The sequence below is a fragment of the Ambystoma mexicanum genome, chromosome 9 (assembly GCF_040938575.1).
Source record: "Ambystoma mexicanum isolate Mex_15411 chromosome 9, UKY_AmexF1_1, whole genome shotgun sequence".
NCBI classification, from domain to species: Eukaryota; Metazoa; Chordata; class Amphibia; order Caudata; family Ambystomatidae; genus Ambystoma; species Ambystoma mexicanum.
This window is the reverse complement of record NC_090931.1, coordinates 1,502,656,573-1,502,684,455: the sequence shown is the minus strand read 5'-3', so window position 1 is coordinate 1,502,684,455 and position 27,883 is coordinate 1,502,656,573. Positions and strand designations below refer to the sequence as shown.

The window sequence follows — 27,883 nt, the reverse complement described above, 5'->3', positions numbered from 1 at the left end:
GGAGGCTGCATGCCCAAATAAGGAAAACCCAGGTTACTCGACTTGCGTGAAGGCAAGGAAGAAAATGGCCATGGGACAGAACAAACGACTTTGTGGCTCAGCCATTTTTGGACCTGGCCACAGTCTTGAGCCAAACTCGAGAAACGCGGTTTACTCAGTAAAAAGAAGTCAAATATTATGAAAAGTAACTGCTGCCAACAGTTTGTCCCAAGCACACTCCAACAATCACCAAAAAATCCTTCAAGGGTGATATAACAAAAAGGGACCCCAGCGCATGGTACTGGAAGGTACATTGTGCACTGTTAAAAAGTTACCAATAAATGGCAACATAGTCAAAGACTAAGGGAAATATAGAGGAGGAAGTCCAAGAGTTTTAGCCACAAATGGGTAGTTGCGCATAACCTCTGACTAATAGTGTGGTTAGGGTTGGTATTGTTCACAGGGTTTGCTGCAGTAATGGGGCATGGAAGGGGGATTCCTCGGTACCCTTACCAGATAAACTATAGTAGAATAGGTGGGGTGCTCCACTATCTGCGCTTCCAAAACAGTCTTAGTACTTCTACATAAGGCTCAGCTAATGTAACCACAAGGTTCCCTTTGAAAGTAAAGGTAGCTGACAACAGTAAGGTGCTGATAGTTACATCATTTTTAATCAAATCAAAAGAAACGCCACGCCAACACGTGTTTCAGCCCTCTCTGGGCCGTCCTCAGGGCGTAGAAATATGTTACTATAATCAAGAGTCAGAGAGTATAAATAATACATTTAACCCAAACATTAGAGATGATTGTCAACAGTTTGGACAACATAAGAGTATCAGTCATAAATGTAAATGCACCAAAAGACAGCAAGGAAAAGATAAGAAAAGAAACAGGGTTAGGGGAAGAGGAGGGGACAAAAAAGGAGGAGAAACCATAGGTTTGAGCAAGCATGTTCTCATTCTAAAGGTATTTTCAAATGTAGTCCATTGTGTCATCACAAAACATTACAAAAACTGCTACATTGTCAAAAGACCACATCACAGAGCGAGAAGGCAGTACATGAGAGAGGTACCTGGTAAATGCTACATGTGATAGTACGTCGTATATAAAGCGTTAGCTAAAAGTTTGCTTGAAGTGTTCCAATCATACGTGTAAATCTGAGAAAGTAAACAATGACTATTTTTAGCCCAAAGGAAAATGATACATAAAGATAAATAACTCTTAATTAGCCAAAAAGTCGTATCATTAAAAATAAGTTAGTACCATTGCGTGGTCAAGGTAAAGATACTTAGTTAATAAGCGCTTACCCTCCAGTCATGAGTGTTCTCTTGAGTGCGCGAAGAAATGTATTTTGTCAAGGCATCTCGTGCGTTTGTATTAAAAAATGTTGTGATCTATTAATAGCAAAGAGAAAAAAGGGAAAAAGCGGGACAAGAACGTCATGTCTCCGTAAGAACGTATCTAGATCAATCTGCGATGTGAAAGCTTCTCCGTGTAGGAGAGATTCGTCAGCTTACCAACTAACCGCTTGAATGCGTATGTATCTGAGCCACTTCTGGCTCGCTGGTCGCGGCTGAGAAGGAATGTGGGTGTTGTTACTACTAACCAATGGCGGTTCAGCAAAGAAATTAAAAAGCTGTGGTCATGTGACCACTAAGGCTGGTTGCCTAGTAACCCTAGTCGAGGGTTCTTTTAATTAAGCCGTGCCTCTCAAGGCATATTTGTGTGTTGAATTGCAAAAGGGAATGAAGGAAGAGACGTCGAAATATCCCATACTTAAGCAAGGTGCGCAGCAGCGGTATCCCATATCTGGAGTTAGTGTGTGAACACATTTTAGCATAAAAGCTAAGGTTTTAAAGGTTAAGCAGAATACGAGCTGCCCCATTTTAGGTGTTCTTGTTGCCGGGTAACCTGTAAGCTGGGTTAAACATTAATGTCCTTAGGGGAAAGTCTTCCAGTGATATGACAGAACAGTTATTAAGAGATATGAGTTCTCTGACTCATACGAACAAATATCAGTGAAAGAAGGCTAAACAGTCCCAAATTAAATGCGAACGAGTGGACGAACGTCTCCAATGTAAACAGGATTCCTTTTGGATACAACGTATTAAGTTGGCTATCCACGTAACTAAGAACGAGCTAAGCGCTCTTTACCTCGTGTGAACGAAATGAAATAAGTGCATATTAACCTATGTATGGTATTAAGTGCACACGTAACCATCATATGTATGGTGCTAAAATAATAATTTGCATATTGGAAAATGAAAACATAGTGATAATAAAATAAAAGGAATATGGGTCACACGTGCTTCTGCTTGTCTGAGCCTCAATTGTCTGTCTCCACCTCTTGCATGTGCCTTGACTACAATTCCCAGAAGCCAAAGCACTGTTGGCTAAAGGACAAGAGACTGAAGGTGAGCCGAGTCACATGGGTCCAGTTGGCAGCAATGATTCCCGACCACATGAAAACAACAGGGAAGGCAACTCACCTGACATGGCTCTTGCCCAGCCCCTTCCCTCCAGTGATCTGGATGGATTCTAGTGATCTTGGGTGGATACCCCTACAGTGATCCTGGATGGATTCTTCTCCAGTGAACTCTTGCAGAATTCAGGACAACACCCGCCCGGTAAGAGAGGAAGAGTCCAGGAGACAATGGGTCCTGAGCAGGATCCCAGCGTTGCACTGACGTTGCTCTGAATAGGAGACATTAATCACCGGAAAAGGAGACACTAATCTCGGTAACAGTGACTGAGCTCTGCGTTAAGCTCCTATGCGGCCATAATGCACTCTGGCTGATAGACCATCATGCAGCTCCATTACAGTGAACACAATGAAAGGGGCGTTTCCTTGTCTCACAGGGCGCCCCAACATGTGGTCCATTTCATGCAGTGAACTGCCATGGATAGATCCATAGAGATATAATTATGCCTCTCCCATGCTATCTGTGCATTATTCTGATTTTTTTCAGGTCTTTGTAACTTATGTGTACTCATGGAAGCCAAAACTAAGAGGTGTACCAGCTGGAGCTGCGAGCATGGTCAAGGGCCTGTATTGCAGACTGGGTGCAAATCCAGGCTCCACCACTTAAAATGCATAGCTCTCAACTCACACGCTTTTCGCGGGTGTCACCCGCCTTGTAAAGGGCTGACTCACCCGCCAAAAACAAAATCGGGTTGAGAGCTATGAAAATGTGTGATTCTCAGCAAATAGTTTTCTCTCACTGAGCCTTATCTGCCAATATTTGAAGGGATAATTCACAGTGTACACTATAGATAAAAAGCTTGAGTCACTCACAGATCATTGCACATAGATATGTGTTGCTTGGTTCACTCATCACAACTTAATGCCACTCCATGGTGATGCACTCAACTATGAAAGACTGATGCCTTTCCAAGCTCAGACGTCAGTTTCTGGCCCTCATGCCGGGGCCCCACACGTCGGAGACATTGGCAGAAACGAGAGAAGGGGGGGCTGCACACAGAGCAATGCATAATGCTAAACTTAATTAAAAAGAGTGCAGTTGTTTTGACCCCACCCTCCCTTACCAGAACGTTTACGGGTTTGGCCCAAAAGATGTCACAGAAAGCAGTGTGCAGGGTTTTATAACATCGAACCAACACGTGCTGCAATATACCGCGGTCACGAGGTTTGAGAGTTAATAATCGTGCTTAAGCACAGGCAGGGCAAGAGTTTGTTTGTTTGTTTATTATTTATAATGCGCATCATACCCGGGGTTAACAGGGCGCAGCAGTTTACAAGTAAATGCGAAGCTTAGTTACACAAAAATGAATACAGTTTACATACAGATGATACTTACAAGGTGTATATAAACAATATACATATTTACAAGCAGAGTAATATATGGCAGTTACTGAGGGCAATACATAGGGAATAGAGCAGGTGGGGGAAGGGGTTATTAGTGTTGGTTAATAGATTTCAGCCATATGATGATATTGGATCTACATTTCTGGTAGGATTGGTCTGTTCTCAAACTACCTCTAGTGTGCCTGGTTCTTCAGTACAGCCTCCCTGTACTGCTCAAGGTAAATGCAGCCTGCCATAATGGCGCATCTTAATATCTGGTGATGGGGTCCTGCTGGGATCTGCCTTCCACACTGCGGACTGCACAACAAAGTATTGAAGACTTGGCACACTTCCTCGTTCACGGCTAGGAAGCGCCTGGACAGATCGTGCCCTGAAGGCCCAAGAGAGAGAGTTGCTGGGTGCTGCCTCTTTGATGCATGATTCAATGCTGCTATGACTCGTACGCTAGGAGCTTCAGAGGTCTTCAGGGGGACATGTCATCATGCTTCTGCGGCCGTCAATCTGCTCCACATATGTTGCAGCTGCTTCGTTCCTGCATCACTCTCAAATTTCGGACAGTGAGGAAAGGGCAACGAGGCAGATCAGACAATAAGAGGTGGTCCAGACCGTGAATGGCGGCGTATTCTAGCCTGGAAGAGTAACGGGAACCCTGCTCCAAGGGTTTGCATCTTCGCAAGCATGCAGAGCTCATACGGCACATACCTACCACGTAAGGCGACAGTGTCCATGGCCGGGAGGGATGAGGCATGTGCAGAGGAAGAAAGCAACATATCTTCCTCCACCAGGTGAGAGCCACTTTCCCAAGACTGCCGGCTGATCCATGTGGCCAGACAATGGTACTACCACTATTTCTGGTGCCAGCATGTGATTTATCGGGCTCCTGACCACATTAGGCTCCTGAGGGACCCTATGGGCAAGAGGTTGGAGATGTTGCTACTGCAGGAGAGACAGAAAACACCACAGGAAGAAACATATCTCTGTTACACTTGGAGTGAGCTGCACAAACAATTCAAGACTCTTCCACAAGGAATGGGTCTTATGTGGACTCTGGAGCTGCCCTGATAAACTACTTCTCCCCTATGGTGAGCATAGATTGTGACCGATTCCAGCTACGCCCGGCAAAATAACATCTGGCGGAATCGCTAGATGACTTCTGCACAAGGTCGAGACAGCTGGCCACTAACGTGTGCGTTCCCAGATGAGGAAGGGGGAGTAGGAGGACAGATAATTCAGAAATGATTCTCCTCCCAACTGAGAAAGCAAATCATCAAGGAGACATACCTTCTGCTCTATGAATATTAGAGCTAGGCAGGCGTTAACTCAATGACACCAACAGAACACTGACCCTTATACACAATGGATAAACCTATTCAGATGCAGCAAAACTGCAATGTATGTAAGAATCCCCCGCCTGGATCTGCCGACCCCTGCAAGGGAGGAGGTTTGTCGACACAGCAGGGAAACCCCAAGGGCGAAAAAACCCTGTAGTCTGGTCTTCTTTGATTGCGTTTTAATGAGCTCCTCTGGAAAGCTTTCTGCGATAAGTATTTCCCTGTGTCTAGCTGAGAAGGGCAGCAGGCTAGCGACCGGCTGAGTGAGCGGGCTTCAACAGGAATTGAAATCTCGAGGGACCAGGAGTGAAGGCGGGTTAGAAGCAAGAGAATAGACCACACACGATTCTACAAACAAGAGGTATATAGTGAGCATCAACATGACAGTAGTAGAGCAGGGATAGTTGAGTTCCGCACAGGATAGCAGAGAAAGAAAACAAACTCACAAGCATTATGTTGCGACATAGCAACGTGCCTCTTCTTCGGTCTCTTCTGTACTTGAGCACTTCACCCACTGTGGACTGACGCTGGGGCTGCAGAATCCACACAACAGTACTCCTCCTTCTGAACAACTAGACTGTTACATGGCACTTCAGCAGCCATGTTGGGGGAACCAGGAAGTAATGAACCAACCCTCTTCCAGTGAGGCAGGAATGAATGATGGTGGAACTGGGATATTACAGTATGCCCCTCCTTAGAGGAGTCAGCCCCGGTTTGCCCAGATGCAGACGTTGAAAGTGTCAGACCAAAGGCAGGGCAAGATCCTACGTGCAAGCTGCAGGTGAGTACCCCTTCTAGTCCACCAGATTCTACAGTCACCAGTATAAGAAGCGGGAGTCACAAATGCCTGCAACTCATACTCCAAACCAGAAGTCGTAGCGACAGGAGAGGTACGAGCAACAGAGGGAGGGAACTTGCATGTTGATGCCTGAACAGATCTATCAGGGCTTCCCTATATTTAATCAAAAGTGTATTGCCGGGCCAAATGCATACCCAGTAGAGTACTGGTTTGAATTTGATATTAAAGTCAATAGATGGTAGCCCAGGTTCTAGATATAACGGGATATTTGGTGTGCTGTGGGACGACTGTGAGCAACTTTTTTATAAAACAGTTTTCAAGTAGGCTCAATCTAGAGATGTTGCAGTGCCACACAATTCTGCACCGAGCATCGCCGCTGGTAGCATCTGCATTTGGTATATTATCAAAGCTGAGAGGAGAATATTGTTACCAAAGATTTGGAATAGGTCACAATTACACTGCTCCTTTTTCTTAGGATCAGGTTGGCTTTATCAGTATGGTTTTGATAATTCATGTTTCACCCAAACCTGATTCCAAGGTAATCAAAGAAAGGGACATCCTTGATTCTAGTTTCTCCTATACATAGTTGCATATGGGAACGAGATCTAGAGTTTTCCCCACAACTCGCAATTTGGTCTCATCTTCATTAATTGTATTAGTTGACAAAATGCTCTTTAAGTTTAATTAGGCCACTTGGGGTGCAGGAAATGAGGACACCATCATCCTCAAACATTTGCAGTGGAATCTTTTCACCCTTTGCTGGGAACGTCAGATGTGTGTATGTGAGAGGGTATATTACCCAGCACGCCATTTAAGAACACATTAAACATGGTGGAGGCTAGAATACACTGTTGTCCAACAACCCTAACAAGAGTGAAGTGTTCAAGTGCTACAACTAGTAGTAATTGTAATTGTTTATTTGTAAAGCACGTATACACCACTGAAGTGCTTCAAAGCGGAACAAGGGAATACGGTCGTCATTCTTAGGCCTTGAAGATTCTGAATGATCTAACAACAGTAACTAGCATACTAGGCCAGAGGCATATATACTAGTGAAGTGCTTGACAAAGGGTGAGAGGAGAAAGGGGGTAGGGGGCATACAAATCAATAAACTACAGTCCTGGCCTGGTGACATTTCAGATTGCTTGGTGGTTGATCATCCATGCGTCTGTGCATGAGTATTTCAAGCACGACCAGCTAGGGGGGGACGGGTGTACAGAGGGAGGACTGGACAGACCAGACTTGCTAGGACTAGAACATTCAAGGTTCTGTAAGTGCACAGAGCAGGAATTGTGAGGGAGGAGGAGGGGCACACGTCCAGAAGGGGCCAGGGTTGAGTGCAGAGTGGTTGCCCTTCTCATGAAGCATATTGCAGTAGTGCCAGGCAGAGGCCGAAGGCAAATGCAGGACTGACGGGTGAGTGTGGGACCTGGGAGGTTCTGGAGGTGTACCAGGCGACCATTCGGCTAACTGAGCAGGTTGGGGAAGAGAAGGAGAGAGGGAAACAAGCGAAGAGGGAGAGAGATAGAGGAAGAGAAGCGGTAGGTCTTGAGGAGTTTCCCGGAACTTGAGGAAGCCCGGCTCAAGACAGAGAGAGGTAGGTAGGCTGTTCCAGAAGGAGGCACCTGCAGAGGATAGGGATCTACCCACAAATCTCTGTTTGGAGAAATGGCTCACCCGCAGAGAGTTGAAGGAAGCTGAGTGGAGGGCTCTAGAAGGAGATTATTTGGGAAGGGAGCATTGTAGATAGTGAGGGCCCCGGTCCCAGAAAGCCATGTGGTCTATGCAGAGGGTCTTGAACTTGATCCTTGCAGCTATGGGAGCCAGTGGAGAGATTTCAGTGCCAGAGAGATGCAGTCCCTGGGCTTGATGCCAAGGATAAGTCTTGTGGTTCTGTTCTGGATAAGCTGATGAGGTTGGAAAGTAGATGTAGGAAGATAGAGAAAGAGGCTTTAGCAGAAGTCAAGTCTGGAGAGACCAAAGGCTCTCGTAGTGGGATTTTATGGACATGTCCAAGATGTGAGAAGAGGAGAGAGTAGAGTTGAAGATGACCCCCAGATTGTTTTCCTCAATGGTGGGTGGGATCGCAGGAGCAAAGGAGGCCGGCCAGAGTGAGAGTAGGAAAGTGGGAGCAGGGGTCCCAATGAGGACGATCTCTGTCGTGTTGGCATTAAGGCAAAGGTTGTTAGCAGCACATCAGGACTGAATTGCGGACAGACAGTCAGGAATGAGCGAGGAGGAGGAAGAGGCCGAGGGTAGCCTGAAAGAGAGTGGTGTGTCATCTGCATAGCACTGAAAGTTGGAGGTAAAGGCAGAGATTTTGTGGGCCAAAGGGGCCATGTAGACATTGAAAAACCAGGGGATAGATTAGATCTCTGGGAGACACCACAAGTAGAGAGAGTAATAGCGGAGTGGAAGGACCAAAGTTCCACCTGGGAATGATGGTCATAGAAAAAGAACGCAAGCTACGCCAGGGCCTGATCTGTGATGCCCCGGTTATCATGGAGGCGGAAGATAAGGATGCTGTGGTTTACTGTATCAAGAGCAGAGGAGAGGTTAAGAAGAATGTGGACAGAAGGAGAGTTCGAGACAAGATTTGAGAGCAGGTCTTCACAGATGTTCAGAAGAGCAGAGTCTGTGCCTCCAGACTGATGGTCAAGGAGACAACCAACAGATTCAGTGGGGAGGGTTAGCTGAGAGATAGCCAACTTCACCAGGAGTTTGCCAAGGAAAGGAGTGATGGAGATTGGGCGATAGTGAGCTGGAATAGAATGCTTTGCAGAGGGTTTTTTAAGCAGTGGGCGCACAAGAGAGGGTTGGAGAGAAGTGGGGAAGACTCCAGTGGCGAAGGAGAGGTTGCAGGGGTCTGCCAAGGCTGGAGCTAGAGAGTTAATGTTATCCTTGATGGTTTTGGAGGGGCAAGGGTCCACCTGTTTGTAGGAGGCTTTCATATACCAGACTTGTCTAGAAACCTCCTCAGGTGTGACAGGAGAGAGGGAGGAGAGAAGGGGGGAGTGGCGGTGTCAGCCGAAGGGGGCCCAGGAGATTATGGTGCACGAGTCGAGAGAGAGGACATGATGTTCTGTGTTTTGGTGGTAAAGTGTGAAGCCAGGGCCCTGCAAAGGGCCTGGGTGGGTGCAATAGAGGAAGAGGCTGCAATGGGTTTGGCCAGCTCCTTACAGACTTTCAAAAGTTTGGCCGTATTGTTGGTAGCTGCCAAGGTGCGCGCTTGAATATGGACTCTTTTCTTGCGCCGGATGGAGAGTCTATATTACCTTTGCAGAAGGCGGCAGGCCAGTTTATCAGAGGGTGCACCTGAAGATCCCCATTTCCGCTCCGCTGCCCGGCACTTATGTTTAAGGTCAGCTAGATCAGAGTCGTACCAAGAGTTGCATTTTGGGAGGCTTCAGTCAGACCCTCATGATAATAGGGGCAAGGATGTCAAGAGTATTGGAGATGGAAAGGTGAAAGTTAGAGAGTGCTAGGTCAGGGTGGGAGTCAGCCGCAAGAGTAGGAGGAGAGGACTAGGTGGAGGCAAAGGCAACCACTGACACTTTTTTCATGGGTCGGAAGACATTGTAGGTGGGAGGCAGTGCAGGGTGTGCCAGTGCTAAAGGAGAAGAGAGCTTTAAGTGAGAGGAGAGAAGAGAGTGATCAGTCCATGAAAGTGGAGTAATGAGAAGGATAGATAGATAGAGGGATGTCTGTGGAGATGAGAGCATCGAGGGTGTGGCCAGCAGTGTGTGTCGGACCAGAGGGTAGAATGGAGAGAGAGAGTTAGTCACATAGGTTGCGGAAAGCTCCTGAAGAGTCAAGAGAGTCAACATGGATGTTGACATTCCCAAGCAGGAGGATTTGAGAGGTGGAGGACAGGAGAGAGGATGCCAGGTTAGCCCATTCCGAGAGGAAAAAGGTGGAGTGGCCCGGCGGCCGATAGAAGGTGGCCAGAGTGAGAGGTGGGAGAGAGAGCCTTCAGACCAGGCATTCGAAAGAGGAATATGCCGGAATGGGAATGGTAGAAACAGGGATCCATTCTGGAGAAATCAGGGCAACTCCCCCTCCTGGCCTGTTGAGCATGGGCTCAGAGAGGATCTCATAGCCTTCAGAGAGAAGTGTGTCAAAACTCGTGACAGAGCTGTCCTTAACCCAGGTCTCAGTGAGCGCAAGAACATCAATGTCCGGGTGTTCAAGGAGGTGGCAGATGTCAGAGGAGTGCTTGACTGCGTAGCAAGAGTTACGTGTGGCAACGTGGAGCAGATTTCAATTTTTGAAGGACTTACGGGGGGTGCAGGGGACAGAAGTCCCAACCGTAAGCAGCGTTTGTACAAAAGGGATAGATGCCAGAGACGGCAGAGGGGCCGAAGGGAGGGCAGGCAAGGGAGCTGAGACAGTAGTAGATGGCAAGGGAGCCAGTGGAGTAGGGGCCGCCGAGAACAAGAGAGCCCTAGATGCATTGGCAGTGCATGGCAAAGGCACCAGCATGGGCGAGGCTGACAAGGTCAGTGCTGAGTGTGTGGGCAAGGGAGCCAGGATAGTAGAATACACCAAAGGAGCAGTAGTAAGACAGGCAGTGTGACCAGGAGGCAGCAAGGAGACAAAGGTGTGCCCCACAGAAAAGGGAGCCAGGAAGGACCAGGGTGCAGTTGGCAAGGCAATCAGTGAAGAGGAAGGTGAAAAGTTGATAAGGCGAGGGAGGTACCATTTCAATAGACATTAATGATGGCCCTGGAGGTCGAGGAGGAGGCAAGAAGGACCTCTCAGCGGGTGCCACCATTGATATGCGTGGAAGAGCAGGGAGAGAGCAGAGCAACCATATGAAACGTCCAAAGGTCGGGGTAAGGAACAACGAGGAGGATGTCGGTGAGAGCTCTCTGGCTGAAGCACTGACGTAGGTGTCAGCGATAGGAAGGCCAGGGCTGGAGCCAAGTGTGTCCTTCTTAAGTTTCTTCCTGCCAGACTTGGTGAGCAGTGAAGGGTAGGAGATAGAGAAACAGTTGGAGAAGATAGAAGAGATAGAGAGTGCCATGAGGGGACACAGGGTGTGCTACACTTAACCCGGCTGAGCAGCTCAGGCACACGGATGGGAGATGACAGGGGGCGCACACGAACAAGGAAACCCAATAGGAAAGGGAATAAACACTGGGAGCTAAAAAGGGAAGGGGGGGGTAACAGGGAGAACAGGACAGAGACAAAAAAGAGACAAGGGTGTAAGTAGGAATTTAACTGGCAGGACAAAACAAATGCAGGATGGGAGTACACGTAAAATTGATTTTTTAAACAAACAGTTACATTAATTGCATGGAGAAAGCACACCTAAGTTAAATTTACAAACAAACAGTCACAATCAGTTAATGGAGAAAGCACACCTAAAGTCGATTTTTAAACACACAGTTACTTTCAATACATGGAGAAAGCACACCCAAGTTACATTTTTAAACGGTCACAACCAGTGCATGGAGAAAGCACACCTAAGTTAAATTATTAAACCAACAGTTAAGTCAATGCATGGAGAAAGCACAACTAAAATGAATATTATGACACAGGAGGAAGGAATACAATTAAGAGGTAGATCTTCTGTGTAAGGATACATGAGTCAACAGAGATAGGGCAATGGGCAATGTCTGGAAGGCAGAGGGTAGGAGTCAAGGAGAGATAGGGCAGGCCATTGAGCAATAGTCAGTACGTGATGGCAGGAGGGATGCCACAGCCCAAGGGAGATAGGATGTAGTGCCCAGCATAGTTCATGTCTTGCAAGTAGTTAAAAGGAATGGGGCCACATGCCCAGCCAGGCCCAGACATGGCCTTAGATGAGGGCCTCTGATTGGTTTAGGTTAATTTATTTGCTTCATGCAATTCTTGTCAAATCAATACTCCCTCTTCGTTTGGATTAGGACACATGATTTTTGGTAAAAAAGGGAGCAAGACTAGATGACCCTTTCCTATGAATACCATATTTATCAATTTATGATAAATCAACAGAATAATATTCTTGAGGTCACAGTCTCCCCAACTCAAATGCCTATTATTTATTTATGGACGTAACACGTGGGCCATCTCGAACAATATACATTTGCCAAGTCTGTGGCTTGGGCTATAGTCAGCGGGTAGGGAACACTTTCACCTCTTTGCACAACTTCTAATGATTTTGCAGGCTTCCAGGTTCTTATACCAATTAGTATATAATCAATATCGCTAATGGTCCTAGCGTTATGATAAGTAGGCTCAGGTGGTATACACCTTCATACCCAAATAATGAACAAGCTGGGCAGTTGGTAATCGGATTTCCTTAGCTTCGGTGGAGTTAAGGGAGAAGAGCCTCAAATCATGTGCTCCTCAATAGAACGACTACTTCATGTACGGGTTCATACAGAAGGCTAAGATCTCCCACAATTAACACATTTTGTTTAATTTATCACCAACCCAATTGGCTACCAAATAAGTCACAGGGTATGTTACTGTTATAGACATTGAATAGCAAAACGTATCCCCTCATGGATTTCAATAAATAGACCATGTATATTTGGAAAATATGTATGTCAGGAATCAGCATGGTAGCATTCCCCAAAGAGCACAAGAGCAGACAGTCCATTCATCCCGTGCTGCCTGCCCCCAAAGGATGAGGAGAAAACAGTTGCCTTTCTGGCAAAGACAAAGAACATTGTTTCTGTCGCGTTGGCAGCTCCCATGGAAATGATGGAAGCCCTGCCTCATACGCTGCAACGTAGAGAGGAAGCGTTTGGCTCCACATCATGTGATGCATTTCCCAGGACGCAGTGCACGTAAAAGTCTGACTCAGTCTTATCTCGGTGCTTCTGAATGAAGTTGCTACAGTCACATTTCATGACTCGATTGTTTGGTTCTTAGATTCCTGCTATCACGTCTACGGTACTGTTTCCTTGCTTATGTGCATTGTACCTTTGAAACCGGACCGCCGAACGGATGGTTTCAGGCCCAAGAATTAGTTCCTGTTTTGCTGCTTAAAATCATATTTGACCCGGCTTGTTTTACGGACTGATTGCGCATTCCGATTCTGACTCTGGCAACCTCCCGCACGCTCTTTTTGTATCTGGATTGCTTTACGGACTGTTTTCACATGCATCCTCGTGCCGTCGGTGTAGGATTGCTGAACTCTTGAACAACTGAAGACCTTGATAGGCGTCCTCGTGCAGTTGGGACAGCCCTCCTGCAAAGGACTCCAAAGCACAGCCCGGAATTCAAACTCTTAATCTGTTGGTAAGATCGGGTTACTATATTTGGGTATTGTTTTATTGTTCTATCTTTGGGTCCTTCATATTCGTTATACCTTCCCATCATATTGCAGACCAATACGTTAGGAGAGATTCAGGAACACTTATTGCCAACAACCCCGCACTCTGCCTTTTGGGACCCTTCTAACACCTACTCAAGGGTGGCTTAGTCTGAACCAACTATTCTCAGTATTAACCGGTGTACAACTTGTACTAAGAATTGCTTTTCTCTCCTCCTACAGCCATCGTGTCGGGGGTACCTGTGTTCCATCTTCCAACTAATTGATCTTTCTACTTGTATTTACACATCAAGTAGAGGGGTACATTTGTGGGAAAAATTTGTCAGCGACTAGAATTCTTGTGTTCCCAGACGGTTCTTCTTTTGGGCTACCAGGCAAGATCTGGGTAAGCCTGACAATGTATCAATACATTCAACTTTACACTAACCCACATATAACCCTCCACATATAGAGGGCTACAGGTCCATGCTTCCTGGAAACATATTAAGTCTAAAGATCTAATAAAATCAACCCAATCAAGGTTGTCCAGATGTTGGCGCAGGCCAGCTGTGTTTCAAGACACCAGATTCAGCTCCTGCATAAGGCCCCTCTCTTGTGTTAATTCAACAGTAGTAAAAAAAACTGGCAAGCAGGGAAGGGAATGTCAAACACTGATTCATGTGATGTTGAAGGGTATTGGTTCTGGGTTGTGTGGCATGATGGAGTAAGGAGGCTTACAAGGTGATATCATGTTTAGGTATACACTTTCATTAATTAAAGGAAGAAACCTATCTCGCCCTACCTCTAAAAGGTGGGGTTTCCTAAGCTCAACCTAATATAGCTAGGGTAGTTGTCAGGATGAAAGTGAAAAGAAACTTATATCCAGCCCCTTAATGTCTGCAGCAGTTAGCCAACCTGCTCAGCTATCATACTGGGAATGGTGCATGTGACATGCAGGTTATAATTCGATGTACGCTGTGGGTGCCTAAACCATGAATTGTTTCTATTTAACATATTTATAACATGCAACATTCACCCTGGTGCTGAGTGCTTGGACCGCAGGAGAGTGCAGCAGGGCTCCTGATTGTGAACACATGCAGGACTTCCAAGATTCACAAAAGATCAGATTATCATCAGGAAATGATCAGGAAATGGAACAATGGTGAAAAGGGAACTACACCTTTTGGCCCCTATATTACCTCTAGCCTTTAGATAGAGCACTTGTGGAACTGTTAGGAATATGCATGTTTCTCTTTGCAAAATATCTCTTGATTTTCTTTACAATAAATAATGCACCATTGTCATGGAAGTCCTTGTCCAACATTCACATGGCTTTTAACTATATGAATGTAGCTTCTCCCGCTCTGTACACTAGTATGGTCAGTCTCTAGTATGGCACCTCTGATGCCTGTAAAGACGTGTTCTTTGGTTGAAGATCTTCTCACACTCTGTACACTGGTGTGGTCGCTCTCCAGTATGGCACCTCTGATGCTCGTAAAGCAATGTTCTCTGACTGAAGCTCTTCTCACACTCTGTACACCGGTGTGGTCGGTCACCAGTATGGCACCTCTGACGCCCATAAAGCAATGTTCTCTGATTGAAGCTCTTCTCACACTCTGTACACTAGTAGGGTTTCACTCCAGGCTGGGATGTCGTATGTGTCATCAGGCATGATGCATGAGTAAAGTGTTTTCCACATTATGTACAACCATAGGGCTTCTGCCCTGTATGGATCCTTTGATGGCGCCTCAGAGTTGATTGTTCACAGAAGCTTTTATTGCATTCTGTGCACACATAGGGTTTCCATCCAGTATGGATCCTTTTATGGTCACTGAAGCTTTTCATATACTCTGTGCATTTATAGGGCTCTCCCCTGTATGGATTATTTGGTGTGTGTACAGGCCTGACTTATGAGTAAAGCTTTTCTCACACTCTGTACACTGATATGGCCACCTCCCAGTATGGATCCTCTGATGATTCTGCAGATGTGATCGCTGAGTGTAGGTTTTCTCACACTTTGTACACTGATATGGCCGCTCTCCAGTATGGATCTTGTGATGCAGGTGCAGATTTGATCTCCCAGTGAAGCTTTTATCACACTCTGTACACTGGTATGGTCTCTCCCCAGTATGGACCCTCTGATGCAGGTACAGATTTGATCTCTCAATGAAGCTTTTTTCACACTCTGTACACTGGTATGGTCTCTCCCCAGTGTGGATCCTCTGATGCAGGTGTAGACGTGAGCTCTGAGTGAAACTTCTATCACACTCTATACACCGGTATGGCCGCTCCCCAGTATGGATCCTCTGATGCTTGACAAGATCCGAGCTCCGAGTGAAGCCTTTCACACACTCTGAGCATTGGTATGGCCGCTCCCCAGTATGGATCTTTTGATGCTTCTGCAGGTATGAGCTCTGAGTGAAGCTTTTCTCACACTCTGTACACTGGTAGGGTCTCTCCCCAGTATGGATCTTCTGATGATTCTGCAGATGTGATATCTGAGTATAGCTTTTCTCACACTCTGAGCACTGGTATGGTCTCTCTCCAGTATGGATCCTCTGATGCTGCAGCAGTTCTGAGCTGTTAATGAAGCGTTTCTCACACTCTGTACACTGGTATGGGCGCTCCCCAGTATGGATATTCTGATGTGTCTGTAGGTGTGAGCTCTGAGTGAAGCTTTTCTCACACTCTGAGCACTGGTATGGTCGCTCCCCAGTATGGATCCTCTGATGCTTGACCAGTTCCGAGCTACAAGCAAAGTTTTTCTCACACTCTGAGCACTGGTGTGGTCGCTCCCCAGTATGGATCTTCTGATGTGTCCCCAGGTGGGAGCTCTGAGTGAAGCTTTTCTCACACTCAGAGCACTTGAACAGCCTTTCCCCTGTGTGGGTTCTCTGATGTATTCTCAGGTGTGATGCCCAATGAAAGTGCATATCACATTCCGTGCACACGTAGGACTTCTCCCCAGCATTCATCCTTTGATGGCTGCTTATTCTCTGTTGAAAGAAGCAGAGGAACACTTTATTCTTTTGTCATCATACAGCCTAAAAAACATTAGATTGAGTGCAGAGCTGTTAATCCTCATTATACTCGAGGCTAACAAACTCACTGTGTGATCCTGTGAGAAGCCACACTTGTGAACCTTCACCAATCAGGAGGGAGACATGGAAAAAATGTACTAGTTGAGAGAATTCTACACAGACTTACATGTACAATATTTAGTAAAAATCTATTCGTATTTGCTCCATACATGAATAGATGAGACTTGGGTATGAATTTCGCTTTCACTGTTTAATGCAGTATTTTTCTAAAAGAGGAAACTAATTGGGGAAAAATAGAATTATTAAAGAGTAGGCACTTTTTTAAATACTTTATTGTGTCATTTGCCTAATAAACAAGCCTTAAACACACAATAAATACAACATTCTTGTACATTGCATATGTGTTCACATATTTCATAAAAAATACAAATTTAAAATTAATTCAAGAATTCATAATTATAAACAGGCATATTATCATTAATTATCATTATTTATTTCAGCCTTTCATACACATACTACTAATTATCTAAAATGTCAATAAAAATACATAATTAAGGCAAGCATATTATCATTCATTTTTCAGCCTTTCCTGCACCTTCAATACATTTTTCAAATTCTTCCCATAAATGAAAGTCAGCTGCTGATACAGCCACTGAGTCTCCTCTAAACAAAGTATTCCAAAATAGATCAGAGTTAATAACTCTAAGATTCCTGCAATTGTTCCTATATCCTTTTTCATAAAAGGTTATCATTTTGGGACAATCCGTTAAGACGTGCCTGCTTGTTTCGATTGCGTCCCCACATAATCGACATATCCAATCTTCGCATGGAAGGCCTCGCCAGATACCCATAAGCTCATTAGTCTGGAATAAATTAATTCTTAATTGTATTATGAATCGTTTCACAGCAATAGAGCAACGCTTTGGTAGATATGAAAAGGGAGAGATTACTACAAAGCTTGGTTTAGAGTGTTCAGCATATCTAGTCAACTTAGACAGTCTTTCCATGTTTTGAATTCTGTCCAATATCTCAGCTTTCCTTTCCAATATCACATCAATATGTGGGCATTCTTGGGCTTCTTCCATCGTTACCACTGAGTATTCTAGATATGTTACTGTGAAGGCTCTGAGCTCTGCCAGGTATGCATTGTAATATGTAGACTTTTCTCTCAAACCCAATATGCTGTTTAAATCATCTGTCTTCAATTTACCAGCGAACATGTTCAGTCAGAGGATCACTCTTTGGACGGCCCAGCTTGTGTCAAGGGATGTGACTGCATATTCTCGTCTAAGTTCCTCTACTGGGGTTGCTTTTATCTTCTATTTGTTAAAGCCACTGAATGTGGGTAGAAAGCAAGGATGCTAACCCGTACAATAAACCGGGCACGATGCTCTCCCTATATACCTCCAATAATGCCTTTACATTGGAGCCTCCATTGTTGGCTATACACCATTCCCTCCATATGCGAGGGATACACATCTTAGCATAATAATTCAAGCCAGGGTTCTTCTTTAGGTAGAGGCGTAAATACCAATATTGCTCAATCACCTCGAGGGGTTTCCCATCAAGTTTCACGCCTCTCAAAAACATACTTCTGGTCTTGTTTATTTTAATCATCATATTGTTTTCCTTTACATAAAGATTCAGAGCGTTGATGGATCTCTGTAGTCCCACTGGAGTTAGGTCGAACAATACAGTATCGTCTGCGTATGCTAGCCATCCCGTGGAGATGTTGCTTACATTCATGGATGGTACATAAGGCTTCAGGAAGATCTACAGCATATAAGTTATATAGAATTGGGGCTAGCCCACATCCCTGTTTCAATCCTGCATTAGTATCACAGAGACTTTCTATTCCCTCATTCTGGTTTAAACAAATGAAGACTGATGTATTAGTATAACGCCCCTTGATGTAGTATAGCAGTCAGGGTCCTATGACCCATCTAGTTATTTTTACCCAAAACAAGGGGCGTGAGACACTATCGAAAGCTCAACTGAAATCTATATAACAACAATAGAGGTTTTTACCGGCATTAGTCAATCTGGACTCTGCCATAAGACATGCCATTGCCAATATATTGCTCATGGTGCTGTAGTTCTTCCGAAATCCTGTTTGGAAAGGTTTAAATAAATATTTATCACACGCCCATTTCATTATTTCTTTAAAGCTATAAACTATGGGACTATATTTGATATACAGTTTCTGAGTGAAATCTGATAGAAAATGAAAGTGGAGCTCGGGTTTATGATGCTATTAGGTACCCCGGGGTGGAATATACCCCTTGACTGATAGCTACCCAAATATTTTATTATGATATCTATGGCGCCCATGTCTTTTTCACACTCCATGAGTTGTCCCCAGGAACCAGCAGTGCAGGGGGTGGGAAGAGAAGGCATGAGGGAAAGGTATATGAGAGTAAAAATAAAGTTAACCACCCCATAAGGAGAAACAAGTGCACCACCAACAAATATCCCCTGACCATAACCATCACAGTTCCCTAGCATAACCATGGCTCCTGTGCGGTGTAAGGAAGGCATGGTATCAAACAGCGAAGACAGACACAAGTGATCACAGTTCAAGAGTGTTTATTGATCTTCAATGGGTTGGTTGAATGGCTGTCTAACCTACATGTAAGGATGGGAGCAAGCTACGACCATTACATAATAATAATGCAGTCCTAGTCAACTCTCTGTCAAAATAAAAGGGCCTATACTAATAAACCTATTGCCAATCCTTACTTCTAAATATAAAAGGGTGTGGGACAATAACGTATGCAACAAAGAAAAGTGTTCAAGAAATAATATGTCAGGACGGTTGAGCAGGTGATTTCCTTACCCATGTCTTCAGCACAGGTAAGGCAACAAGTTCGAGCTTCACACACTCTTGCTTCTCGGCCACGAGGATACAGTTCCAAGCATAGACATCTGAGTATTCTGCCAAACCATCTTTTCCAATAACAGTCTCTTACTGCAGAGGGCCTGTCGTAACAAACAAATCTCAAAGTTCCATTCCTATTAGGATTTTCACATGTACAAGTTCTTGCTTCTAATGTTCATCAAGGTCTCCCTCCTTCGGGCACGGACCCCCTTTTTATGACAATGTTCACATTTGGTCTCCATCGTTCGGGCTTGCACCATGGATCTCCCTTGTTCAAGCTTGGTTCCTTTGATATATCTGTGTTTATATTTGTTCCCCCTTGTTTTGGCCTGGACCATGCACCTTCCTTGTTTGGGTTTAGATCCTCTTTTTACTAAAATCGAAAATTTCAAATGTGTGATGGGTGTTGCTTAAACCGTTGCAGGACCACTACGATTCACTTCACACAATGTTCTTATCAATCTTCTAGTTTTGTTTCTCTTGGCGGGATACCTTACAGAGACCTTCGATTGAGCACATTCATGGTGCCGGACCACTCTGTCAATGGAATTGCACCTTTCCTTCTCAAGTTCAAACATTAATCTGCAGTTTAGCTTTAATCGCTCCTTTCATCACACGCATTTAACAATGTTCGTTCTTGTCACACTGTGCAAAAGTTCCAGCCCCCTGAGACTCCTCACCTGGTTCTTCAGCAGGGTTTGATGACTTCGGTCTCCTTCTTCTTTCCGTTTGGAGACTTTCTCTTTCGTCGCTTGACTGAATAGTCCTTCTTCCCTTTTTTCGTTCGAAGAGATAGGGACGGTCTCCCCCCGAGGCCACCTTGCCCGCCTATGGATCGGGCAGTCAGGTGGACCCAGGGGAGTCCGCTCCTCAAACAGGGAAAAAGCCTGTTAAGGCAGAAAAAACCCTGTGTGTCAATCGATGCCTTTGGTAAATCCGATGTGAAGACTGGAGAGGCTGGCGTAGTCCTGTATCAGCTGTAATAGCAAGCTCAAGGTTTGATCCTTCCGGATGAGGGTTTGGCCGCTCACGGGAAGCGAGGAGAAAATCCAACCGGAGGCTAAGGAAGTAATGATAGCCACAAAAGACTCCTGGACGAAGGTAAGAGAGGAAAAAGGAAAGAGAGGGTACGAGCGCGAGAGAGTGAGAGTGTGCGAGCGCGAGAGAGAAAGAGAGAGTGCGAGCGCGAGAGAGAAAAAGAGAAAGAGAGAGAGAGAGAGAGAATGAGAGAGGGATAGACAGAGAGGGAGAGCGAGCGTGAGAGTGAAATCGAGCGTCAGAGAGAGAAAGAGTAATAGACGCGGGAGTAGTAAGGTGAAACTGACACCGAACACACCGCGACAGGTTGACTGAGGCTCCAAGCAGGTACAACCGGGGGGAGCGAGAGAAGAGGAAGCAAGCGAGGCTGACAGCAGAAGAGAAAATCCGGACAGGAAGCTAAGGATAGCGAAGAATCAGATGAAGCAAAAGTAAATAGATTCGCTGGACGGGGCACTGCAAGCAGACGAAAGTCAGGAGACTAACAAAGCGAGTTGCAACGCAAGTTGCAGGGGGGCGTGGTCTCCTCTTATACCTGCCGGTCCTAGACGACTAGCCCGTCGAGCGGACCGGTGTAGAGGCTCAATACCGCCTCCATCTTGACCAGAGTTTCCACGGCCGCGGTGTGACAGTATGCCCTCTCTTCATCGACTCTCCCCCAGGTTTTCCCGGATGTAGGCGATGGAACTGTCTTAAAAGTTGTGGAGCGTGGATATGTCTTCTGGGCTCCCAAGACCGTTCTGCGACAGAATACCCCTTCCACTGAACCAGGTATTGTACAGATCCATGCCTGTAACGTGAATCCACCAGCCTCTCCACTTCATATTCTTCCGGTTCAGGGTCTTGGAGTTTAGAAGAGGGTATATGACGGTTCATGGGATCAGGATGATAAGCCTTCAGGAGAGAAGTATGAAAAACGGGGTGAATCCTTTTCAGACTGGATGGCAGACGTAATCGAAAAGCCACAGGGTTTACTTGAGACAAAATGGGAAAAGGGCCTATAAAGCGGGCTGAGAATTTCCCTGGATGAACCCAACGTGGGAGATATTTGGTTGACAACCAGACCTTAGTTCCCACTTCCCATTCGGGGTTTAGAGATCTCTTCTTATCCGCATACTTCTTGTATCGAGCTCTGCTTGCCTCCAACTGCTGAGTCGCTTCCTTCTGGATGGATCGGAGATCAAACAGGCGTTGATCTACCGAAGGGACTGAAGTTGGAGGAATACCAAAGAGAGGTATATGTCTTGGATGATATCCGTAGGTATAGTAGAAAGGGCTGCAGCCAGTTGCCGAATGTATAGTGTTGTTGTAGGTAAATTCTGCTAGAGTTAGAAAGGATTTCCACTTATCTTGTTCCTGATGGCAAAAACAACGGAGATATTGTTCAAGGGTGGAATTTAGGCGTTCTGTTTGTCCGTTGCTTTGGGGATGATAACCAGAGGATAAAGCTCTCTTTATTCCTAGAGTACTACATAAAGCCGACCAGAATCGGGATGTGAATTGGGAGCCCCTGTCGGATACTATGGTCCGAGGTAGACCATGCAATCTTACTATTTCTTTGAGGAATACTTCAGCGGTTTCGGATGCAGATGGCAGGCCAGGCAAGGGAGAGAAATGAGCCATCTTGCTCAAGGTATCCACCGTAACCATGATTGCCGTTGATCCCATTGAGAGAGGGAGATCCACGATGAAATCAGTGGAAATGTGTTCCCAGGGTTGTGATGGTAGAGGTTCTTGTTGGAGCAACCCCATGGGCCGATGAGTAATGGGTTTATTAGCAGCACAAACCGGACAAGCCTTCACGTAGGTTCTGACGTCCTGGTCCATAGTCGGCCACCAGAAATATCTGGATATCAGACGGAGTGTTGCTTCTTGGCCCTTATGTCCTGCCGAAGGGAGGTCATGGCACCAGAATAAGGCTTGTGTCTGGAGTTTCTCTGACGGTAAATACAGTGATCCTTGATGAAAGAATAGTTTCCCTCTCCTTTCCATGCTGGTCCTATGGTCAGAAGAGACTTCAGAGAAATTAGTCGAGCGCTCAACTTCTTGTATGAAGGAATTGATCATTCCTAGGATTCTCTTCCCAGGGAGTATCTCACCCAGGCCTTGTTCTTCCTTGGGCTCCAGACTGCGGGACAGAGCGTCCGCTAAGGTATTCTCCTTTCCTGGAAGGTAGGTTATTTCAAAGTCGAACTGGGAAAAAAAATACGCCCAGCGGGCGTGACGAGAATTACGGCATTCCATCTGTTGCAAAACCTTGAGATTCCGGTGGTCCGTGCGAACCAGAAAGGGATGTGCCGCCCCCTGCAGTAAATGCCTCCACTCTATACATGCCTGACGAATAGCCAGTAATTCTCGTTCCAGAACAGAGTAGTTCCTCTCACTAGGTGTAAGAGTTCTGGAATAGTAGGCCACCGGATGTTCTGCTCCATCCTTGCTTGATTGTAGGAGAACAGCTCCTATGGCACCTCCGGAAGCATCCGTCTCCACCACAAAAGGAAGAGACTGATTTGGTTGCACTAGGATGGGAGCGGTGGTGAAAGTCCTCTTAAGTAAGAGAAAGGCCTGAACCGCCTCCTTATCCCATTCGAACTTCTGACCCTTCTTAAGCAGACGGGTTATGGGTAGAACAATATCCGAGAAATTGGGAATAAACCTTCTGTAAAAATTAGATAGTCCCAGAAATCTCTGAATATCCTTGGGATTCCTGGGAGTAGGCCATAGGAGAACTGCCTTAACTTTCTCCGAATCCATCTGTACTCCTTCCTTAGAAAGAATGAATCCTAAATAGGATACTGAGGAGGTTTCAAAAACACATTTCTCGGGTTTGACCAGTAGTTGATGTTCTCTCAGCCTTTGAAGGACCTGCGTGACATGTCTTCGATGTTCAGATAGGGAGGAAGAGAAAATCAAAATATCGTCCAAATAGACAACCACAGAGATGTATAACATGTCTGAGAAGATCTTGTCTACAAACCTTTGGAACACGGCAGGAGCATTCACTAGTCCGAAGGGCATTACCCTATACTCAAAATGTCCCATGGGAGTTCTAAATGCCGTCTTCCATTCATCTCCTTCCCTTATTCTCAACAAATGATAGGCTCCTCGGAGGTCTAACTTTGTTAAGATTGAGGCTCCTTCCACAGCTTCAAGTACCTCCTTGATGAGAGGCATTGGGTACCTATCCCTGATGGTCATGCTATTCAGCCCACGGTAGTCTATACACGGTCTTAATTCTGTAGTTCCCTTCTTGGGAATGAAGAACATCGAGGCTCCTGCTGGGGAACGGGATTCTTGTATTAAACCGTTTTGCAGATTGGCATCCAAGTACTCCTTCAAGGCTCTTCTTTCCGGAAGGGACATAGGGTACATACGGCCAAAAGGAACAGATGCCTCGGGCTTTAGGTCGATACCGCAGTCCTCGGCTCGATGTGGGGGTAAAGAACGAGGTAGCCTGTCTTCAAAGATTTCCGCATACTCCTGATAATGCGGTGGAATCGTTTGGACCACTGTAGTGCATGTCGATTGTGCTTTCCCCTTCTTCATCAAAGGAGAGGGTTGTGGTAGACATTCCTTCGAACAATACTGTGACAAAAAACAGATGGTATTTGCGGACCAATCAATCCTGGGATTATGTTTACGTAGCCAGGGTATGCCTAAGATGATTGGGAAATGGGCTGCTCTTATAACATCAAAAACAATCCGTTCTTGGTGCTGAGACAAGGACATGTTAGCCGGGACTGTCTCCTTAATGATGGGACCGGATGAAAGGGGTGCTCCATCGACCCCTTCTACTGGCAAAGGGCAGGCTTTCCTACGCAGGGGTATGCCTTGTTCTTGAGCCCACTGGATGTCCATAAAGTTTCCGGCCGCACCACAATCCAGCATAGCTAGTACTTCAACAGATGGAGAGGATTCAAACGTTAGGCGCACAGAAAACACCATAAGACTGTTGTTATCCGCAGAGGGATCCTGGTGGGTAGAATTGCAGGGATTCCTTGATCCTGCCCGGTTCCTTTCCCTGCTCAAGACCGGGGAGGCGCGTTTCCCGGACGTCTCGGGGGCACATCCGGACAAGTCCGGAGCAAATGTTTCGAAGATCCGCAGTACATGCAGAGGCCCAGGTCTCTGCGTCTCTTGCGTTCCTCGGGGTTCAAAGGGCCTCGGGTTGTTCCTATTTGCATAGGCTCTTCCTGTTGTGGTCGGTTAGGAGAACCTGCAGAGGGATTCCCTCCTAAGGGATGGAGTCTGAATCTCCTTCTTTCCAACCTTCGTTCATGCAATCTGTACTCCAGTTGCAGGGATAAAGTAACCAACTCTTGGAAGGAGGTAGGACGTGCCATCCTGGCTAGCTCGTCCTTGAGCTCATCCTGTAAGCCTCGGCGAAAAAGGGTCTGCTGAGCCGAATCTGGCCATCCGGAGTCTGTGGCCAGTTTGGTAAAAGTAGAGGCATAAGTCTGTACATCTTGATTGCCTTGCCGGAGATCTAGAAGGGTTTCATAAGAAGAATATTGGACTTCTGGTCTCTCAAATCTGGCACACAATAGGTGAGTGAACTGAGAGTAATCCGCTAGCGCAGGGTCCGCGAGTGTTATCAGTGGGGTTGCCCAAGCCAGAGCGTTACCCGTAAGGTTGGAAACAAGAAACCCTACCTTAGTTCTATCCAGTTCATATGCCCTGGGTCGAAAGGTGAAGTAAACCATACAGGCATTCAGGAATTCCTTAAGAAGTTTCGGATTGCCATCATACTTCCCAAAAGAAAAGGTCAGAGGAGGTAGATCGCCTCGGGATTCTTCTCGTGTCGCTACCTGTTGGCGTAGGTTAGTGTTCTCGGTCCGGAGATTCTGAACCTCGGCCTGAAGGCCCTGAATAGCTGTAACCATCTCCTGGAATTGTTCTAAGGAGGCCATGCCGGTAGTTGGGCGTTGCAATCTGTCACACTGTGCAAAAGTTCCAGCCCCCTGAGACTCCTCACCTGGTTCTTCAGCAGGGTTTGATGACTTCGGTCTCCTTCTTCTTTCCGTTTGGAGACTTTCTCTTTCGTCGCTTGACTGAATAGTCCTTCTTCCCTTCTTTCGTTCGAAGAGATAGGGACGGTCTCCCCCCGAGGCCACCTTGCCCGCCTATGGATCGGGCAGTCAGGTGGACCCAGGGGAGTCCGCTCCTCAAACAGGGAAAAAGCCTGTTAAGGCAGAAAAAACCCTGTGTGTCAATCGATGCCTTTGGTAAATCCGATGTGAAGACTGGAGAGGCTGGCGTAGTCCTGTATCAGCTGTAATAGCAAGCTCAAGGTTTGATCCTTCCGGATGAGGGTTTGGCCGCTCACGGGAAGCGAGGAGAAAATCCAACCGGAGGCTAAGGAAGTAATGATAGCCACAAAAGACTCCTGGACGAAGGTAAGAGAGGAAAAAGGAAAGAGAGGGTACGAGCGCGAGAGAGTGAGAGTGTGCGAGCGCGAGAGAGAAAGAGAGAGTGCGAGCGCGAGAGAGAAAAAGAGAAAGAGAGAGAGAGAGAGAGAATGAGAGAGGGATAGACAGAGAGGGAGAGCGAGCGTGAGAGTGAAATCGAGCGTCAGAGAGAGAAAGAGTAATAGACGCGGGAGTAGTAAGGTGAAACTGACACCGAACACACCGCGACAGGTTGACTGAGGCTCCAAGCAGGTACAACCGGGGGGAGCGAGAGAAGAGGAAGCAAGCGAGGCTGACAGCAGAAGAGAAAATCCGGACAGGAAGCTAAGGATAGCGAAGAATCAGATGAAGCAAAAGTAAATAGATTCGCTGGACGGGGCACTGCAAGCAGACGAAAGTCAGGAGACTAACAAAGCGAGTTGCAACGCAAGTTGCAGGGGGGCGTGGTCTCCTCTTATACCTGCCGGTCCTAGACGACTAGCCCGTCGAGCGGACCGGTGTAGAGGCTCAATACCGCCTCCATCTTGACCAGAGTTTCCACGGCCGCGGTGTGACAGTTCTAGCGCTCATTATACAATGTTGCCGCTTGCAACCTTGACTTCAACAAAGACCGGTCTTGCATCGGTCTCCCCAATTTACCGGCTGTGTTAAGGATTTCAACCAGGCAACACATACCTTAGTCTCCTCCTAGTATGCAGCGCACAACCGAAATGCTTATCTTTTTATATTGATTCAATATTGAGATGGTACACCACTCATATTCCACCCCTTTTTCAAATATCACAATGGACCATGAACCAGGCTGGTTGGTAGAATAAAATATTTATTTATTTTAAAATTCAAGCGAAATCATACCATTTTTAATATGGGCCGCCATCACCAATGGGGTGATAATTACAATGGGAATATGTGCAATGCACTGGGTTTAACCTTCTAGTGAAACATATACACAGCACAGAGGAATAGGAGCACTTTTTGATTTAGGAAAGATAGCACCCAAGTTAGAATTTCCCCCTGCAATGTTCCCTCAACCCACAAATAATCAATTCTGAGTGGATAAACAGAATCAGCAGGTAATCTGGAATAAGAAACAGGAAACGGAATACAAATCTGACCTTTCCTCCCCCAATAAGAGAGCAAAATGGATTTTAAACCCCTTGCAATGTTATGAAATGACACTTGGAAATGGACAAATAAATAATGAATGTGTGTTAAAAACCTTGAAGCAAATATAATTCCTCACTAAAGCAACAAAGCAACAACACTAATAATCACAAAGAATGGATTAGCAAAAGCATACAGTTTGAAAATGAGTGGCAAGTTTAAAACATGCTGCAGCAAAATGACACGTTGGAAACTTTGCAATTTTGCAATTCCCGCCTAAAATTACCCAAATGGTTTTTAATAAAAAACGAGTGAAATACACCTATTTGGTTGGAGGATAGAGGTATATCACAGGAACAATATGGAAGTGGAATTAAGTCTCTAGCTGGTAAATTGGATGAGTTATGCAAGATATACAAAGGTGCGCTTTGAGTAAAATTAAGCTGTGAAAAAGGAAAGGAAATCAGTTGTGACAAGAACAGTTTTACTTTACACTAGAGTATTCAGGCTAGGCCACCAAAGAGGGACACAGTAAGCTCCAGGGTTGATTCGCGAGTTCAACCCTATCACCCCAGTGCCCAACCTTGGCAGAACCAGTCCGATCACTCGAAATAGGACTAATGGTTTAGGATTACACAAGACAAAATTACTAAAGAGATGGCGCTAGCACTAGAAATCAAGGGCAGGGTTGCAAGAATGATTCTGACAGTTTGAACAAGTTATCAGGATAAGGATAGGATGACTTAGAGAGTGAGATAAGGACAAATGCAAGACAAGTAACCTATGGATTTCTATGGGGTAGGGATGATACTTACAGTCCACTTTTAGTTTGGGATTATGGACCGTCAACGATTCTGGTCACTACACGGCAGGGCGCCTGGCAAACAGCTGGGCAGTTCTGGTCACCAGATTGCACTGGACTGGAATGGCAATTCCGGTCTCTGGATACTAAAGATCAGCTGGGTGGCAGGTTTACAGCGAGCCTGCAGTTAGTGGTATCGGGGTGCTTCCCAAAAACACCACAGCTTTGACCTTTTTAATGGGAGGTTAGTGGGTTTTCAGAATTGAGGCCTTGCTGGAGCAGTATCAGCAATGCTTGGGTTTTGCAGTGGACCCTGGAGTAGGGTCAGCAATGCTTTGGCCTTGTAGTTGGGATCTGGAATCTGGATGGACGGAACAGGAACGCAGCACAGGAACGTCAGGAAGAGTGTGTGTCTAGAGTCTTGTCAGGGA

General features: G+C 45.9%; 2 protein-coding genes across 2 annotated transcripts in view; both read right to left on the bottom strand.

Annotated features, from left to right (window-relative positions):
- LOC138489341 (zinc finger protein 271-like) overlaps positions 1–27,883 on the bottom strand; it is a 73,865-nt gene that overhangs the window by 8,082 nt on the left and 37,900 nt on the right. The window lies entirely within an intron of this gene.
- Positions 724–27,883, bottom strand: part of LOC138489340 (zinc finger protein 271-like) — a 65,072-nt gene continuing 37,912 nt past the window's right edge. Inside the window, exon 2 of the mRNA XM_069617055.1 lies at positions 724–16,177. Within this exon, the coding sequence (XP_069473156.1) occupies positions 15,023–16,156 (1,134 nt within the window). The 5' untranslated portion in view covers positions 16,157–16,177 and the 3' untranslated portion in view covers positions 724–15,022. The remainder of the gene's footprint in view (positions 16,178–27,883) is intronic.